This window comes from Gossypium raimondii, chromosome 4, assembly GCF_025698545.1.
Source record: "Gossypium raimondii isolate GPD5lz chromosome 4, ASM2569854v1, whole genome shotgun sequence".
Taxonomy (NCBI): domain Eukaryota; kingdom Viridiplantae; phylum Streptophyta; class Magnoliopsida; order Malvales; family Malvaceae; genus Gossypium; species Gossypium raimondii.
Window position 1 is genome coordinate 13,372,164 of NC_068568.1, and position 18,557 is coordinate 13,390,720.

At 37.0% G+C, this 18,557-nt stretch overlaps 2 protein-coding genes across 4 annotated transcripts; both read right to left on the reverse strand.

Annotated features, from left to right (window-relative positions):
* Positions 1-3,667: 3,667 nt before the first annotated feature.
* LOC105768204 (kinesin-like protein KIN-5B) lies at positions 3,668-9,724 on the reverse strand. Of its 3 annotated transcripts, none has more exons than XM_052629381.1 (24): positions 9,557-9,724; positions 9,240-9,434; positions 9,012-9,141; positions 8,758-8,913; positions 8,269-8,606; positions 8,046-8,184; positions 7,778-7,875; positions 7,529-7,685; positions 7,376-7,445; positions 7,209-7,285; positions 6,974-7,027; positions 6,817-6,897; positions 6,616-6,727; positions 6,451-6,537; positions 6,052-6,227; positions 5,806-5,967; positions 5,600-5,707; positions 5,354-5,516; positions 5,196-5,275; positions 4,909-5,114; positions 4,673-4,774; positions 4,480-4,589; positions 4,253-4,404; positions 3,668-4,140 (listed from the first exon to the last, which is right to left on the reverse strand). In XM_052629381.1, exons 2-24 carry the CDS (start codon positions 9,416-9,418, stop codon positions 3,916-3,918), a joined length of 3,162 nt encoding a protein of 1,053 aa, XP_052485341.1. In that variant the 5' UTR covers positions 9,419-9,434; positions 9,557-9,724; the 3' UTR covers positions 3,668-3,915. The 3 variants fall into 3 exon arrangements, with proteins under 3 accessions (XP_052485341.1, XP_012443442.1, XP_052485342.1); XM_012587988.2 differs by having other exon boundaries at positions 5,196-5,279; positions 5,358-5,516; positions 9,557-9,723; XM_052629382.1 differs by having other exon boundaries at positions 5,196-5,279; positions 5,358-5,516; positions 9,240-9,438; positions 9,557-9,723.
* Positions 9,725-10,666: 942 nt separating this feature from the next.
* On the reverse strand, positions 10,667-13,707 carry LOC105768203 (diaminopimelate epimerase, chloroplastic). Its single transcript, XM_012587987.2, has 9 exons — positions 13,335-13,707; positions 13,085-13,252; positions 12,590-12,660; positions 12,355-12,412; positions 12,094-12,273; positions 11,524-11,608; positions 11,287-11,346; positions 11,130-11,203; positions 10,667-10,901 (listed from the first exon to the last, which is right to left on the reverse strand). The coding sequence occupies exons 1-9, from the start codon at positions 13,608-13,610 to the stop codon at positions 10,785-10,787; spliced, it is 1,089 nt and encodes a 362-aa protein (XP_012443441.1). The 5' UTR covers positions 13,611-13,707; the 3' UTR covers positions 10,667-10,784.
* Between the last annotated feature and the right edge of the window lie 4,850 nt (positions 13,708-18,557).

An 18,557-nucleotide genomic window follows, 5' to 3' on the forward strand; every position in this document is an offset into this window, starting at 1 on the left:
AGCTCAACTATAAATAGAGAGCCTCCCCCTCATTTGTAGATCATCCATTGTAGCTTGAATTCTTAAGAGTAATAGAATTCTTGAGCATTTACTCAAACACTTTGTGTGCTTTCTTTCTTTAGCTTTTTGTTGTTCTCTTGTGGCTTCTTTTGGCACAATCGCTTCCGCTATACAAATTGGTGCCTTGGAGGAGTTCTAAAAGAATCCTCTCTTTTGGGAGTTAAGGCTGACTTGGGCGAGTTTGGACGAACGGATCGCCTAAGGCCGCACGGATTGCGAGACGAAAGGTCTAGCCCCGTGACAAGTGGTATCAGAGCCAAGTTTGAACCAAGTTATATTCGAGTGGTTCGAAGGCACTGTTGGGATGTCGAAAGAAGTCGTCGGTCAGAGTGAACAAATGGAGACCCGTGGTAGGGCCAGAAAAGCTAGTCGCTCGAGGGAAATGCTGACAGCTTTGGAAAATCTAGTGGTCAATCTCGAAGAATCCGTTGGGAACGTGAAAGAGACGCTTGAATTGGTCGAGGGACGCACGGATGGGTTTGACTCCATGGAGGAGCAACTCAGAGATTTTGTGTTGGATTCTCTCGGTGCAAATAGGGAAAAGATAACGGAATTACTCGAGTCCACTGAGGTAAAGCTGGCAGAGAGGGATGAAGCTCTCGAGGATATAGTGCTAGCCATGCAGAAAGAAATGGAGGAGCTCAAAGGGGAGCTCGCGATTTACAAAGCCGCTTTGAGTAATGGGATATTGTCTTCAAGGCCGAAGTAACATGCAATGGATGTTCCCAAACCGGAGAAGTTTAAGGGTGCACGATCCGCGAGGGATGTGGACAACTTCTTGTGGGAAATGGAGCAATACTTCCGAGCGATAGGCATCGAGGATGATGGCATTAAGGTAAACACTGCTTCAATTTACTTTACTGATGTTGCTCTCTTGTGGTGGCGACGTAGGTCCACGGATGAGAAACGTGGAGGAACGGCTATTGGAACTTGGGAGGAATTCCAAGGAGAGTTAAAGAAGCAGTTTTACCCTCAATATGCCGAGAAGGAGGCTCGAGCTAAGTTGCGTCGTCTCACGCAACAATGCACTGTTCGGGAGTATGTGCGGGCATTTAGCGAGTTGATGCTTAAAATCTCTGACTTGAGCGAGAAAGAAGCATTCTATTGGTTCGAGGATGGGTTAAAGCCGTGGGCAAAGCAAGAGTTGCGAAGGCAAGGAATCACCGAACTTACTGTAGCCATGGCCGAAGCAGAGTCCTTTGTTGAGCTTGATCCGGCGGGAGACAAGCTTGAGGCATCTAAGCCCAATGGAAGGGGCAATGGTGAGAGAAACCATGAAGAAGATGAAAGGGGACATAGCGATGGGGGCAACAGTACTGATAGCACAAGTGGCAATGGGAAACCACGAGATGCGAAGCGGGGATTAGACAACCCAAGGGACAAGAGGAAGAAGATGAAATGCTTCCTTTGTCAAGGACCACACATGGCGCGTAAATGTCCAAATAAAGTGATGATTTCGGCAAAGGAAGATGAGCCGAAGGAGGAGGCGAAGCCTACCGAGGGAAACACATCGAAAGTCAATTCGATAGTGCTCATTCCTGGGAAGAGGAATGAAAATGGGTTGATGTTTGTGGACATCAACATTGTGGGTCAGAAGCGGAGTGCTCTTATTGATACGGGAGCATCGGACTTGTTCATGTCGGAAAAGGCTGCGAAGAAGCTTGGTCTGTCGATTAGGAAATTGAATAAGAAGATCAAGGTAGCAACTTCTGAGAAAGCCCCAACTGTGGGTGTAGTTCGTGATGTGGAACTACAAATCGGCGAATGGAAGAGCAAGGAAGAATTCGAGGTAATCCAATTAGATGATTACGATTTTGTGCTTGGCTTAAACTTCCTTGTCAGGATTCAGGCAACTCTGCAACTAGGAGCCGATCAAATCCATATTGCCACCGGTCCATCAACAAAGAGTATTGTGCCGGTGCATCGGGATGTGAAAGTTGGGACTAAGGTGTTATCGTCAATCCAACTAGTCGAAGATGTTTCGTATGGGAAAAACATTGATTCGTCAAAAAGGAATGCTACGAAAGCCCCTTTGGAAGTGTCAGTGGCGCTAGGGACCGATATGAAGCCTGCAGGATTGACTGTGGAACCGACACCTTTGGGAAAGGTGGGTTGTGCATCGGGCTCCAAGGGAAAAGGAGTAATGCAAGGACAGTCGAGACGAGTAAATGCTACGAGTAAGGTACATTGTAAACACTCTGATAGTGTTTTGAATTCTGACTTGTTGGCTTGGCAAGGTCGTAGGGGCCCTTTCAAAGTTCATAAGCAAGGAGGCCAAGGAACTGTGGGCAGTACGAAGCCGAGGTATGAGAATTGAGGGGATTCCAACAGAAACAAGTCAAAATTGGGGCAAGTTATAGCGGAGACTTCTTGCCAGCAAAATGTACCAACGAGTGGAACGGTTCAAGATAAGAGGCGACGGAAGTCGAGGCATAAGTTCCGAAGGAAGGGACAACCTGATCGCAAGACGAATCGGGAAGAAGCCGAGGCAATGAGAGAGTTTCACAAAGAATCAAGTCAGTGTCATCCAGAAAACGCAACGAGGGCGTTGCGAGATTGGGTGGGGGAGAATGTCACGGGCCAAAGTGCAAAGCCCGTGACCATGCCGCAAGAAGTGCCCCATAGAGGTCTATCGATTAGATGGGGGACATTTAGCCCACAAGAACTGGCCCGATTCAGAGAGCTACTAAAGAAGCCTATCAGATTGAAGCCTGGTTGGCCCAATGACGAAGACATGGCAGCTTAGGCAATTTTGGTAACTAATCTTAGAAGATAGAATAGAATTATATCTTGTAAGATTAGATTAGATTTGATATGGTAAATCATGTAAATCCCTAAAATCAAGGGATATAGTGAATCTCATCCGTCGATGTACATGTATCTTGACCGTCGGATTTGGGGGAGCTCAACTATAAATAGAGAGCCTCCCCCTCATTTGTAGATCATCCATTGTAGCTTGAATTCTTAATAGTAATAGAATTCTTGAGCATTTACTCAAACACTTTGTGTGCTTTCTTTCTTTAGCTTTCTGTTGTTCTCTTGTGGCTTCTTTTGGCACAATCGCTTCCGCTATACAAATTGGTGCCTTGGAGGAGTTCTAAAAGAATCCTCTCTTTTGGGCGTTAAGGCTGACTTGGGCTAGTTTAGACGAACGGATCGCCTAAGGCCGCACGGATTGCGAGACGAAAGGTCTAGCCCCGTGACACAAGCACATCAGGTTATTGTAAAACATACTCACGCTGCTAACCAACTTGCAAATGCAATGACAAAACCATTGTCCAAGCCACGTTTTCATCGTTGCCTCTCCAAACTAGGTGTTGTTACACCATACTTATTTTGAGGGGGTGTATTGATTCCTACCCCTGTACATTTGTTGATATCTCAACAATTACTTCAATAAAATAACAACTCACTTTTATTCTAATTATAGTTGAGAAAAAAAAATGCTCGAATTCAATTTCTAATAATTTGAATTTCATTTTGTATAAAGTGAAAAAGACAAGTGTGTTTCACCAAATAAAGTATTAATGGAGTTTTTTTTTTTTTTTCTAATCTTCATTTATGCTCAGAAACTTGGAAAAACGATTATCCTAAAATGATCATTAAATAGTTTAACCGGTGCCTCTAAGCACCCATTAATCGGGACATTAGTAAAAGTAGAAATTTCATAATATGCAATGGCATCAACAATGAACAAATGATGTGATAATTATTTGATGCCAAAAGACCTCTACTAATATAGCATTGCAACAGCATACTCTATCCTAAAATTGCTAACTAATAACAGGTACAAGGGTTTTGTACTCATCAGCTGATGAGCATTTCTACCACATTCATTGTGTAAGTTTTCACTAATCATAATGAATTGACATCCGCAAAAGGAGTTCTATTGGGTGATAAACTCGTAATCTGTTGCTGGATTTTGCCTTCATTGTAGCCCCATTTTGATCTGTTGTTGTTCTCCAAGTTGTTTTCTTCTTTCTCAATATCTTCAAAGGCCGATGATGTCCTCATCTCTTCGATTGATGCTAAGCTGGGCACGACTATGTCTCGCTTCTTTGGTATTGTATGGTTATCAACCTGTTCAAGGCAACACCGGTTATGTTCAAAAATTCTATAACAATGTAACAATGGTAGCTGGATGTTCATTATTCTGAGATCAAATGTTCTAAACTATATATGGAAACCCTACCAAGTAGTCTCTTGTGATGCACTTCTCAGCTGCACTTCTGATATTTGAAATGCTTTCACCATGTTTTTCTTGCACTGTTTTAATTTGATCTAAGCAACAGTTTGTGAGGGAGTCTATTTCCTTCTTACATTCTCGGTCACGAAGTAGTAAATCTGCCAATGGACAGTATTTCCAGAGTTATAATGAGAAAGATACAATTCTAAAATTACAATAAGTCTATATATTACCATTGATTGCCGCTGTTATATCTCCAGTTCTAGCACCAACCTCTGCACCAGTAGAAGAGAGTGCGGATAAAAGTTCTTCATGTACTGTGTGATTTCTTTTGATATTTTCCCTGTCAAAGTAATCAGCAGCAAATTTAGGGCAGAATAGACCTCTTCTAAACAACAAGGGAAGTTCAAAACAAGAAAAGCTTACCTAACAGTCGATTTGATCTCTGCAAGACTGCTTTTATTAAGTTCATTTATGTATGTCTTAGCATTTTCCCATTGTTGCCTAGAAACATTCACTATTTTCGAGCTGCATTAAATGAAGAGATGGGATCAAATAAAATAAATAGAGAGCAGGGGGCAGCTATTGCCTGCTTTGCAATTTGCCAATTGATTTGCTGAAACAGAAATTTGTTTCAACTAACAAATCGAATGAAAACTTACCATTCTTGAAGGCCATCTTCCATGATACCCCTAGATTCAGCCGCTGAGAAGGTGTCTTTCACGAAATGACTTTCCACCTTTTCTATATACTTGCACATTTCCTTCCCAACATCTGCTGAAACCTGTTGCATCATGGACATCTGCTGCTGCAATGTCCTATTATCTTGAATATCCATGTCCTTCATGCATCCTGATGCCTCAGAGACCTATATAAAATAATTTCTGTAAGCAAAATTCCTACTGTGCATTTGTGGTTTTGCAAGATAAGAAAGTGGCTGCTTACTTACCATAGCACTTCTATTAGATGTCAAAGTTGCTAATATTGCTGCAATCTTTTCTATAGCCTGCTTTTCCTCCCTAACAGCTTCTTCCTGTTTCACAGCAGTTTACTTCATTATTAGCCTTCATTACTTTCCCATATCAATCATGCAAGCAGAATATCAACTTGCCTTAAATCTGTTTTCAAAGTTTGTTAATTGCTGAGACTTCTTGGCTTCCATTTCCTCAAGGACTGTCATGAATTTGGAAGCTTGATTATTGATGTCAGTCAAAAAATGAAATGTTGCCTTGGATATTTCTTGTGCTGAAATCAAGGTGCGGTGTAATCCCTGTCAATATCCACAGATATGAGAAAAACTTACTCAAGAGAGTGATAGTATGAATGAAATTGGACAATAACAAATATACCCACCTCCTCTTGTTGTCGAGCAGAGAAAACCAATAGTTCCTTCTGTTCATTAAGAGAACTCTGGAGATCCTCAATAACCTTCTTGGCCTCCAGCACCGCAGTAACAAGGAACTACAAAAGCAAAATTCATACACGGCTTAAGCAAATCAAAAATCACAAGTTTTCTTATAAGCAACTTGAGAGAAACTAGGGTTCCTTGGATAGCATACCTGCTCAATGGCTTCTATTTGAGACGAAAATGCAAAACTCATTTCCTCCAGGTCGGAGGAACTGCTCCTTTGGATTTTGTTGGCAAGTTCCTTCATTGTTATAACTCCTGAAGCATATGTCTCTGTCATATTCTTAATCCTAGATTCCAAGGCTTTGGTTGCCTGCCAATAATTCATGAATCATGAACAAAGTAATGTAGCCACACATGCATAGAGAAAGACACGGCAAAATTTTTACACTCTTACATCGCATTTACTGGCAAGAAATGAATGAGCATGCTCTTCCATGCATCTAAGTTGCTGATGCTGTTGAGAAACGGAGCCAAGGATGGTCTTATGCAAATCTTTTAGGCGCTGATCAAGCCGAGAACCAAATGTTAAAACAATGCTTCGATTTTCAGCTTCCATCTTGTCCTTATCATCTGCACAGAAGAAAATTTATATCTAAGGTCTCTGAAATAATGAGGGTGCATTTTTTTATCTTCAATTTTGAATACTAATATGTACTAGTGTTGTTTCATTTGTATTCATGGAGCTGCCCAGACAATTAGGTCAGCTGCACCATGTTGCCCCAAACTATCAAAACATAGTGAGCATTATGGGCAATTGCAAACACAACTGATTGTAACCAAGAAGTTATTATACCTAGTTTAGCAAAAAGTGAATTTATGTCCTCTGATGCATGTTGCAGATCACTACGTAACTCTTTTGCCCTCTCAATCAAAGAATTTTCTGTTCATAAACCAATTGTCATTGTTACTGATAAGCAAAATGATACCCAATGAAGATTTCCAAAAATGACACTGGTACCTGAGCATAGCAGTTTGGAGATGATGAATTCCTTTTCTTTCAGTGTCAAGATGGCTGCCCTGTGGTTCTCTTGAAGATCAAGCAATTCTGTCGTAGTCTTTTCGAGATTTACCTGGAGGAAAATATCAATTTAGGAGCCGGATATCATCCAGAACGGGGAGAAAAAAATATTAATATTTAATATTTCCAGTCCATGCTTACCTTGCAATCCTTCAAGACACTTTCTAAGTCCAATCTTTGCTCTTGCTCAGTGAGATATAGCTCATGATACTTATTAGATTGCTGCATGATCAAGAAGAATCAATATAAATGCTACATGGAAAGAAAAAACTGAAACTACAATGAGTGGGAATTAAACCTTCTCACTAAGGTTGAGATCGTTCTCCAGTTGCTCTATCTTCTCCATCCTTGCCTGCAAGGTTATGAGTTAAAATTCAAATCAATCCCCTAGAGCCTACATTAAGAGTATCCTTTTTTGATAAGAAACGTTAAGTTCTCTTCAAAATTCGAGGAAATGACCTATTTTAAAATTTAGAATATGCAACAAATCATAACCTAATAAAGTGCACTAAAGAGAAATATTGGAAGGTTACCTTCTTTTCTGCTTCCTCTTGGACAAATCTTTCATGAGGAATGTAAACACCATTCTTGTCCCTAGCTGCTCGAACATCTGGATCAATTTTGTTTTACATTTATAAGATTCTAAATTGGTATTTCTGTATCAATCAAAGATCTGTAAAATTGTAAGTTCTTCCCAAACCTTCTTTCATTCTCTCAATTTCCAAGTACAAATCTTTAAGCAACACAGCCTTGGACATTTTTTGGTTTGCCTGAAATTATTAGCCTTTTCATTAGTAAACAAAATATTTATAAATAAACAATTAAATAGATCAAAAGAGGCATTTAAGTTAACCTCTGGTCTATTTTTTATATTCTTAGCACGATATGCATAATCTAGAGTGCTCAGTGTTTCTTCTAAAGAATGAGCAGATGGAGATATTGTGGCAATAATGCAGGTCTTCGTCTTCCCTCCCAAAGAATCTCTCAAGAGTCTTGTCAGCTTACTATCCCTGCAAAGAATGTCGGTAACCACGAGAAGACAGTTACTAAAAGAAATTTAGAAGCAACTCCATGGACAAAAAAGAGTTTTAAGGAAGCAAACCTATATGGTATATGAGCTGAATGCTCCACAAGTGCACTTATGACCCGGCCAAGGGTAAGTAAGCTTTTGTTAATCTCTCCTGCTTCCCTTGCACGACCCTGCAAATTCAATTTGATGAAGAAACTTGATAGTTACAGAAAAATATCCATTCAAAGACATGTCAAATACATAAGAAACACCATTTTTCCCTAAGCCTATATTCAAATAAAAAGATTAATTAAGCACCAGATAGTAGAATTCAAAGCTAAAATTGCATACATCTACCTACCTCTCGAGCACCAGAACGAGAAATATTCTCAGACCCTGCCAAATCAACCAGATTAAGCTTGCCACATTTTATCAACTCCTCATCTCCCACAGCCGATTCTTTTATGTGGACAGTGATGGAAAATACAGAATGAGAACGGCTTCAAGGCAAAGAAAGTCACCTTAGTTCAAAAGGTTCTTGCACTAAGCATCATTAACAAATCAAACAAATTAACGAACCCAACCTGCTGCGCTTGTTTAACAAGGTATCAGCGGTACGCCTTTTGGCTGCTCCACGTTCCAAGAGAGCATAGATCTCATTAGCACTATATACAGCTTCTTCTTCTAGACCTCTCACAATAACACAACCCTTTCCATCTTCCATCAAAGAAATCGGTTTTCTTTGCCTATCTTCAGCATATCTTGAACTCTCTTCAGGAGCTAACAAATCAGTTATGTCCTCATTGTAAAGCTCCAAAAATGTAACTTTCATGCTATAATCAGCATTTTGGGCCTCTAAGGTATCAAATATTTGTCTCACTGCTCTTGGAATAACACCAGCCTCAGCAGGCAAGTCCCCACCCTGTATTTAAAAACACACTACTTTCCTTAATAATCATAAAAGAGATGTTTTGGACAATTTTTTCAGCACATAATTCTATAAAATGTCCTTTCTTAGACAGAAAATTGTGCATCAAATAAGATGTCCATTCTTTAACAAGAAAATCTTATACCTTGTTTCTCATCCCACCCTCCATTGTATAAGTTTTGCCAGTGCCAGTCTGTCCATAGGCAAAGACAGTACAGTTGAAACCATCAAGTACTTCATTAACAATTGGGGCAATGGCTTGATCATATATTGTTCTTTGCTGTGCCTTGGGGCCAAAAACCTAGCAAAAACAAAACAGAAAAAAAAAACTTTGAATTTGAAAAAAAAAATCTAATAAACCCATAGGCATTTTCGTAAAATAGGAGCTGGAGCTTTTACCTTGTCAAAAGTGAAAACTCTGTCTACTTGCTTGTTAGCTACATTTTGCAAAACAGTAACTTCCCTTTTAAGTTCATTACACGAAATCACTCTCGAAGCATTCATCTTCTGCTCATCCTCGCTTAATGGCCTAAAACCAAATCCATCAAGAATTAGATTAAATCAAATAAGAACTTTTCTTTTTCAATCAATAAAAATTAATTAATTTTTTTAAGAAAACAAAAATACCTGCATCTAAGCAGCACTTGAACATTAACCTCTTTATCTCTATCTTGGCGATTAGAGAACCAATCAGGTCCTCTAGAGTCGGCACGGCGTCGTTCCGGTCGGGGAGTGAGGAAAGGAGATGGAGATGGTACTAATCCTCCCATCGCACCTTTTCTAAACTGATCTGGAGTGAGCGACATCGTTTCTTTGTAGGTTCTTTCTAGTTCAAAAATTTTTAGAAAAATCTAATCAAAATCATACAATGATGAATGAATCCCAACGAAACAAGTTTTCAAAGAAAAAAAAAGAAATTATAAAACTCAAAATAAAAATCTTACTTGGAGTTCTTCCTTTAGTGAAAATCTTTTGAATAGAATCTGAAGCAAATTAAGAGAGATGCGATTTGCAAAGAGCTTTTTGTTTTCCGATCTTACTTTAGTTTCCTTTTTATTTCTCACTTTGTAGAAGTAAAAATTGGGTCGTTCGGTTCTTTTTCTTATTTTATAACAAAATTTTACTACTATTTAGTGTAGGTTTGGCAGCAGAGCAGCGTATGTTCAAATTGTGTGCTTTTCCCAACGGCTACTTGAGGGATGTGAGAGCCGTTGGAACATGTGAGGGACCCAGCATGAAATTTCAAATATCACTTTTGAATTTGATGATCAGTATGGTTGGGTTGATTAAATTCCGTTTTTAAGATCAACGACGTATATTGATTTTGGTTAGAGAGGTAGCTTTCTCAAATTCATCTTGCGGGAATTACACTTAATAATTTAAGTATAAATCTAAGTTTGAGTCGCGCTAGTTATATTGATTGTTCAGATTTTACCCTATTATTATAATTCACTAAAAAAAACTAATAAATTTTATATCTAGAATAATTCACTCACTAAAAACCTTTTACCTTTAAATATTATTTATGACTCCAAATCTTAATTAACATAACATTTCATACTTTATGCATGCAACTCATACACATCAAATAAGTACTTCACTTATAAAACAATGTAAATTTATTTGATTTTAGACCAACCTTTCTTAAAATAAAATTGTCTAATCTTCAAGGTTATAACAAATATTTTTCTAACAAAATACCGTCGGAGCACTTAGAATTCTAAAATTAAAGGTTTTGATATTGGTATGTAACTACCATACTGTTCAAATGTTATTTGTGTTGATATTCCATTACCATGAATGGAAACTATATTTTTCTACAAGGGAAAAAAATTGCATTGAAATAGAATGATACACGAGGATTAATTCTCACGAAGATTTTATGAGAAATTATACACGTAATTTGTCTAATCAAAATAACTAATTGTAAAATTCTATGGAGAAGCAGTATCCAACTTAGCAAAGTAATCAATTATTTGACCCCCAAAAAAAAAAAGAAAAGAAAAACCTCAAGGATTTAAGTGAGATGCAGAAAGTTGAAACAAAAGCCAACATTTAAGACAACCAAAAAGAATGTGGAATTCATAAGACTACCAAATTGTCTTATACAAAATCCAAGCAAATAGACAATGTTTTCACTACATGAAAATTGGCTTAGCAATATTAGAATCATCACACTGCAACCGATCCGTAAAACACTACTTCGGCTGGGCCAGTCATGTACACATGATTGTCTTCCTCCTTCCATTCAATATCTAACGGACCTCCGGGCAAATCCACCGTGCAACTCTATTTCACAAAATGTATAATAAAATAATCAATTGAGATGAAGGGGGGGAAAAAAAGACCTCTTTTTCACCCTGCAAATGTGGAACGAATCTCGAATTCCTCCTCTTTGGTATAAGAAAACTAGGTTAAATACTTCAAGAAGAAAGACATCAATGTCCCATTTCATTGGCATAAGCCCATTGACCTTATTTCATTAACACTATTTAAACATTCCAGAACAACACTTACCCTCCCAGCACGTCCTTCGAGAACAGCTGCAACCACCACAGCACAAGCTCCGGTTCCACAAGCCAGTGTTGCTCCTGTGAAAGGCAATTGACATGAGCTTTTAACAAGAACAAGAACCCAAAATGATGGCTCATTTTATATCTGCACATGGGAGTACCTGCTCCACGCTCCCAAACACGCATTTTCAAGTGTTCATGAGAAAAAACTTCCACAAATTCTAACAAGACAAGGCATAATCATTGTTAGAGAGTGGATTTGCTTAACAGGAGATAAATGACAATCATGTAATAGGAAAACCATTTCATCACATTCGAAAAGCATGAAGCTGTGCTAATAGATGTTACCCAAGGAATTGATTGCTTAACATCATCTCAGAGATTAGATAATAACTAACCTGTGTTGGTCCTAGCTGGGAACATTTCATGATGCTCAAATTTAGGACCAATTGCAGCTAAATTTAGTTCATCAACGGTCAAATTCTGCTCAATCGCAATCATTAAGCAAAAGAAGGGAAGTATTAGAAATGCAAATGAAAAGAGAAGGAAGAATAGAGGAAATGTATCTCAAGACATCAGACAATGAAAGCATTTTCTTCTAGAACAAGTAATTCAATGTAAAAGACAATTTTCGCAGGCATCGATGAATAGTTGGTTATTGTACGAGATTGGCTAAAACAAACAGCTCTTTTAACAGTTCCTAGTGTTGTTCTTCACTTAAAGCATACAATGGGTAAAAGGTTTATGATACTCAGGCCCATGCACATAATTGATATGCCAACAAAAGTTCGGCACGGGTAGATGTCTTGTTGTCTGCTACAAGCCAAACCTCGAGTCAAAAAGTTTACTAGGCAGTAAATAACGAGCAAAAATATTTGAATATTGCAGAGGAAGTATAGTTAAGAATAGTTCATATAAATATAACATCCAGACTAATCTTCTCATCAATCATCACCCAAAATACAAACCTGGCTTTGTCTGTTGCCAAAAGTCACACAATGTGGATTTCCCATGCTAACACAAGTCACATTCCAAGTTACTCCATCTACATTGATATCTGCTTTAACAGCAGCTTGATCTTTATTTGCTGGTAACTTTGTAGGAACATCTGATGCTTTAAGAATTGGTTCACCCATATCAACTTTAACCTGAGATCATGCAGCTCCATGTCAGATGCATTAAGCACCATAGATGGAGTACTGCAACATATAAGATTCCAAATAAAATACCTTTCCGTCTTCTTGAATTTCGGGAACAATTAATCCCGCACCAGTATGCACAGTAAAACTGCATAAAATTAGAAGAGAATGAAACCCCAAAGACATTTCAGCATAAAACTTCAAACTGACTTTTTAACAATGAAGCCGCATTTTAGGACAAAGAGAATAACACATTGCTTCAAACATATACAAAAGGCAACATTATGACTGCTCGGAACATAGAAGTACACGCCATTAACTATACCTTTGCTTCCCGTGTAAATTCTCAAGTTCGGCAATGAATCTCGCAAAGCACCTTACCCCATTACCACACATCTAGAAGAAAATATATTAATTAAAAAATAAAGCCAAAATTCTATTTTTACGTAAAAAACACATAATTGATCCAAGAAACCACTCAATATTCAATTTCAGTGATTCAACCAGAGAACCAAAGAATCAAAGTGACACACTAAGTCCCCATTTAGTTATCACTTTCACTAACTGACTTTTAGCTTTGGTAGAAAAGGCAAATAAATAAGCATTTGGATACAAAATAGAAAAGGTAGATTCATTGCTAAATGAATTTAAACAATTAAAAACATAAATAAGAACTGTGTTAAGGCATGAAATTATTTTTATACAGGATAGTTAAGTTTTAACTTGTATTTATACTGAAAGTTTGGTTTCAGTTTGAATCAAATATATTTACTAATATATACGTCTTTTAGCAACTTTTGAGCAAGGAAAAGCTGATTACCTCGGGCTCGCTGCCATCGGAGTTGAAGATTCGCATAGTATAATCGGTACCGTTGACTCCCGGCATCGCAAAAATCACTCCATCAGCTCCGATACCGAAGTTCCTATCGCACAACTTCACCGCTTGCTCCGGCGTAACCCTCGGTTCCGTCGAGTCCCTGTTATCAACCTACGGCAATAAACAAGAATTCAGCTAAGGCAATTTCTGCTACATTTTTTTCAGCTAAATATAAATGAACTGGAGAAATTACCAAAATGAAATCGTTCCCAAGGCCGTGGTACTTAACGAAGTGAAGAAATCCACTTTCCCTTCGGTCAAGGAACGACGTCGTGGAGATTTTCTCTGGAGTTCCGATGCTCATGGAAGATGCAGAGACTCGAAGGTTAGGGTTTTTAAGAGAAGAAAAGTTGGAACGAAGAGAATCGAAATGAAGAGAAGAAGTTGATCGAAAAGGGGCGGCGATGGAGGCGGAGGAACGGCGAGTTTGTGGAGGGAGGGAGAGGGAAATGGCGGCGGCGATGGCCATCGAAGCTTTTGGTTTCTTCGTTTGATTTGAGACGGCGGGTTTTTAGTGTTGCGGTGGCGTTTTTGCAGTCAAAAATTGGAAAGGGCAACTGATTTTTCATTTTTGTCTTTGTTATGTAAGAGAGGTGGTGGGATCGTACGCGGATTGTGAATCGTGTACCCCGTTTGACTATGAAGAGATTTGATCAGATTTCATGATCATGAGAAAATTATTGAGATAAAATATTGTATTCGATACTTCGGGTTGAGCTCAGCACAAGCTTGTAGATCTTTGTGTACTAGATCCAACTCTAAATCTTTACGGTTGCAACCATCTCTTGCTAGAAATGTTATCCCAGGCATAAAAATTATATTAATAATATTAAATGCACTAGTACATTTATTTATTATTGTGTTATTTTAAATTGTGAATTAGTGTTAAGTTAAGTTATGACACCAACTTAATTAATAACATTTTATGAATATATATCAACTAATAGAGATAATAAATTATGCATATTAAATTAAAAATGTAAAAATATATCAAAATAAAGTTTTGGTCGAGTGGTAAATTTAATGTTTTACATATACAATTAGCACAAATTTAAATATCATTATATGCATATTTTTATTGGTTTTTGTTAAAATGAAAAACCTAAAATTCGAAGCGTTACATTAGTCACCTAAGTATGGGAACTCCCCCATATCATTTATGACACCTTAAACTCGACCTTGACAAATCAGCCCAAATTCGAAGCATTATATTAGTCACCTAAGTGACTCTCCGACTAACGACCTCTCAAGACACACCCCGACCTTATAACACCTCAATCTTATCCAATGTGGAAGCAATGTGAACCAATTTTAAATTTTTATAAGTAATTTAACTTAAGGGTATTTTTGTCATTTTACTACCTACGATTAAACTGACCTGAATTTAGATCTATACATTTACCAACCCTCTTTTAGTCAATTTATATAAGCCTTAAAAATTTCATCTTAATCCGAGTTTATTTTCTATTTTCTATGTCTAATTCAAGTTTTATCATTAAGGACTAAATCGTAACAATTTCAAACTATCAGTACTATGCCCGAATAGACTTATCAAGTTACATGACTAATTTTATCAATTAAAAGTCTAAACCTAAAATTTTATCAAGTTTCCTTATCATTTAAGGCTCTAATTAGACTTATCAAGTTACATGACTAATTTGTAATTTAAACGGACTAGAGAACCAATTTAAAAATACCATAATTCAAACCCCCAACATTGTAGTTTTTTTGTGCAAAAAAATTGATTTTAAACCCGATTTTGAGTATTTTAATGGCCAATTAAACCCGATTTAACTACAATTAAATATCATACATATTCATACACCTTCAATTGAATTTATTAACACCAATTAAGCCTCAATTAAATAGAATTAAACATTCAATTTCATGCATATCACCCATCGGTTAATTCAAACAAGTGGCGTACCTTAGTCGCTAGCAAACCACTCTATGGAAGCTTCATTTAAACAATGGTTAGTGTAAACATCATGCCTCACACACCATGTTATCAAGCAACAATACACCTTAAATTATTCAATAATCAAACTCAAACATGCATATATGATATTATAAAATCATCCAAAATTAAAAATGTCCAATGTCCAAGTCCAATTACAACTAAAATTAAACTAAGTCTCGGAAGTTCTACAATGCCTGATTAACATCTCTAAAACGTGTAACTAAATCTCTACCGAGCCTTAATCTCTTGGAACACTCTTGCTCGGCTCCTCGGCTCCTCAATCCCGGCGGTTAACTACACGAATGTGTAGGTGTGAGCTTAAAAATATCAGTGAATGTTTATAAAATGACGAGTAAATTAGCACCCAAATCATGCTTAAATTGAAACCAATCAAATACAAATTTTCAATCACAATATCAATCCATAATAGTTTAATGTCATATGTTCAACCATGTATCAAAAATCATAATTAATCATGGCATATAATCATCAATTTAGCATATAACATTTCATACATTTATATTGGCATACACAATCATGGCTTAATCGGGTGATCACATTTATATTGGCATATACAATCATGGCTTAATCGGGTGATCATACATCGAATAAACGAATCTTCCCACTCCCAATCAGAATCAGAATCCGTCCTGGATTGAGCGAGCTGAGGCCACACTCTCCCTTATATTGCCTCAAATCAGTCCCGTTGAGTGGAGACACAAGCTCAACACTCCCATATCTAATCCAAATCAGTCCACCTAGAGCCTCATTGCTCACAAATAACATATCAATATGGTGAGTACTCACAAATCCTATGGCATGTCAACTATATCCAATGGATCCATTATGCTATAATGCAAATATAACAAATCAATCATAACATAATTTCAATCAATAATGTGCTCAATTTAAAGTGCCAAAATGCATATATAAACCATGTAACGCAGCCATTTTAACATCAAATTAAATCTAACATAAAATTACCTATTATCAATGTTCATTTATCAATTGAAATATCAACATACCAAGAACCAAAAATTCCAGCATGTTTGCTTAGTTCACCATTATAATCAATCAAATCAAGCACATAAAATCACTAGATGCTCACTTACCAACACTTAACAAAAATTTCATCACTTAAACATATATCAATAATCTTGCAAAATTAACCAACCAAAACTCAATTAAATATTTGCAATCAATAATTAATCATCCAATTAAGCATAAGTGAGGGTCAATTTACCAAATCGCCCTTTAATAACACTCACCACACAACTAACTCAACCACAATCAAGTGATCAACCAAGCAAATCCAAGCTTCAATTTTGATTAGCTCGATCCTCTTCAAGATTCAGAGCTTCAACAGAGATAAAATAGATATTATCACCTTTCAAAATATATAATAAACGCAAATTTTCATCAACTAGGCTACACGAAATTCTCACTCAAAGTTACCTTACCGAATTTGTATCATCAAGTCGAAAACTCAAATCCTCACAAAATCGATCACTCTAGCCTTCCTAATCACTTCCAAACATCGATACTAGGCTATTGTGGGACATGAAGAGAATTGATGGACTCCCCCACATGCTTACCATGTTTTTTTGCATTCGACATATTGGAGCAAACTTTATGAAGGAGTTTAAGAATAAGAATTAGTGTAAAGAAAGTGTTAATGCTAGTATGATTTATTTATTATGTTTTGAGGTGTAGTTGAGATGTGGTTTCGGTTTCAGTTAATAATGCATTTCTTTATTTGTGTAACAGTATATGAAATTGTTCGACTTCAATTTCAAGAGAGGTACGCGACTTTATGCTCATATGACACTAGAATGGGACCATGGTTGTCTCAAATGGAGATTGAACAGTAGAATCAATGTTTCGATGGAAGACGACGCCATGGTACATGACCACAAACCTTGCCGAGGCTACTAACTCTATTTTGAATAGGACACATCATCTTTCTATAAATGGTGTGGTGAAAGAGACGTATTATAGGATGTGTACTCTTTTTTTTGAAATGGGGATGTAGTTCAAGAAATGATTAACGATGGCCATACATTGCGTAAAATATCAACCAATCCTATGAACAAAAATCAGAATAAATCAAACTTGATATTGGTTCGTGGATTCACTCGGATGGATTAAACTTTCATAGTTGCTAGAATTGAAGCCTACACAAGGGAGTTATTATGGGAACATACCTTGTACATCTGCATCAGAGATGGTGTAACTATATGAGGGTTTAAACTCTTTGATTTTAATGAAATGATATTTCTTTTAACATGTCAAATCTAAATTGTTCATGAGTATATTAGACCATGATGTATATTAGACCAGCGATTCATGTTCAATACTTTATTTTTCTCTATAATGTATATTAGACCATGATGTAAACTCTGTTTAATTGAACTATTCTAATTTTCAATTAATCTCTACCTTTTATTTATGTTATTTATTGTTGATAATGTGTTAAGAGCAAATGGTGAATGCCTTCTAGAGTTTTAGCGTTAGATATTGTCTTCAGGCTTTACTTAGTCAAAAGTGTAGAATGAATATTGTTTAAATTTAGGGTTTGTATGAGACTGCCATCCAAGGTTTGGCCTTTGAGGGCATTTCATGTTATTTCTAATTAAGCGCGTGTTGAAACTTTGTAGTATTACCCTTTATTTGAATTTTGCTCATTTATTTTAAATTTATTGCTATTTTCCTTTATCTTAAAATGATGAGCATATTTATAATTGTATGTTTCATGTGTTCATCGACAAAACTCTGGAGCTTTTCTGCTAATTGAAACACCCATGTTAGTTCATTATGTGCTTATATGTGTTTATCACCTGAAGTGGATATAACATGTTTCTGTTGTTTGTGAGCTTGCTGTCATGGAGGTTACAAGTTTGGTATGTTGCTTTGGATTATTTTTCCTGCTCATTTTTTCAAGTTTCTACTTATTATCCTTGATTGTTCTAGCAGAAAGATAGTTTGGTCACATATGCAATGGAGGCAAAGGTCTATGAGAAGATTATAACAAAACCCATAAGCGATTACACCCTACGAACTATTACCCCCCGATATGCTTATCTACACCTACTTACATATAAATGTCTATATAAATCTAAGAAGGGAACCCAATAGAGGTTTCAGAGATGGTTATACCTCTTACATATAGTATATTTGTATCGTGTATATTGTTAAAAAGAGAACCCGCAAGGGACTCTCATGGATAGTCACATCCACTATTTACATTTACGTCATATCTTACAAATTCTATATGCTATACTTATCATTCTGCATTCCCCACGTAAATCCAACCCGACTAGACTTGGCTCATGGTTGCGATCCGACACAGCATGACTTCACTCTCTATGTAATTCCAAGTTGCAAGGGCTTAGGATAGTGCGATCAAGCAATGATTTTTTTTATTGTAAGCCTCCCCCCATGCGTCTAGAAGTAGGG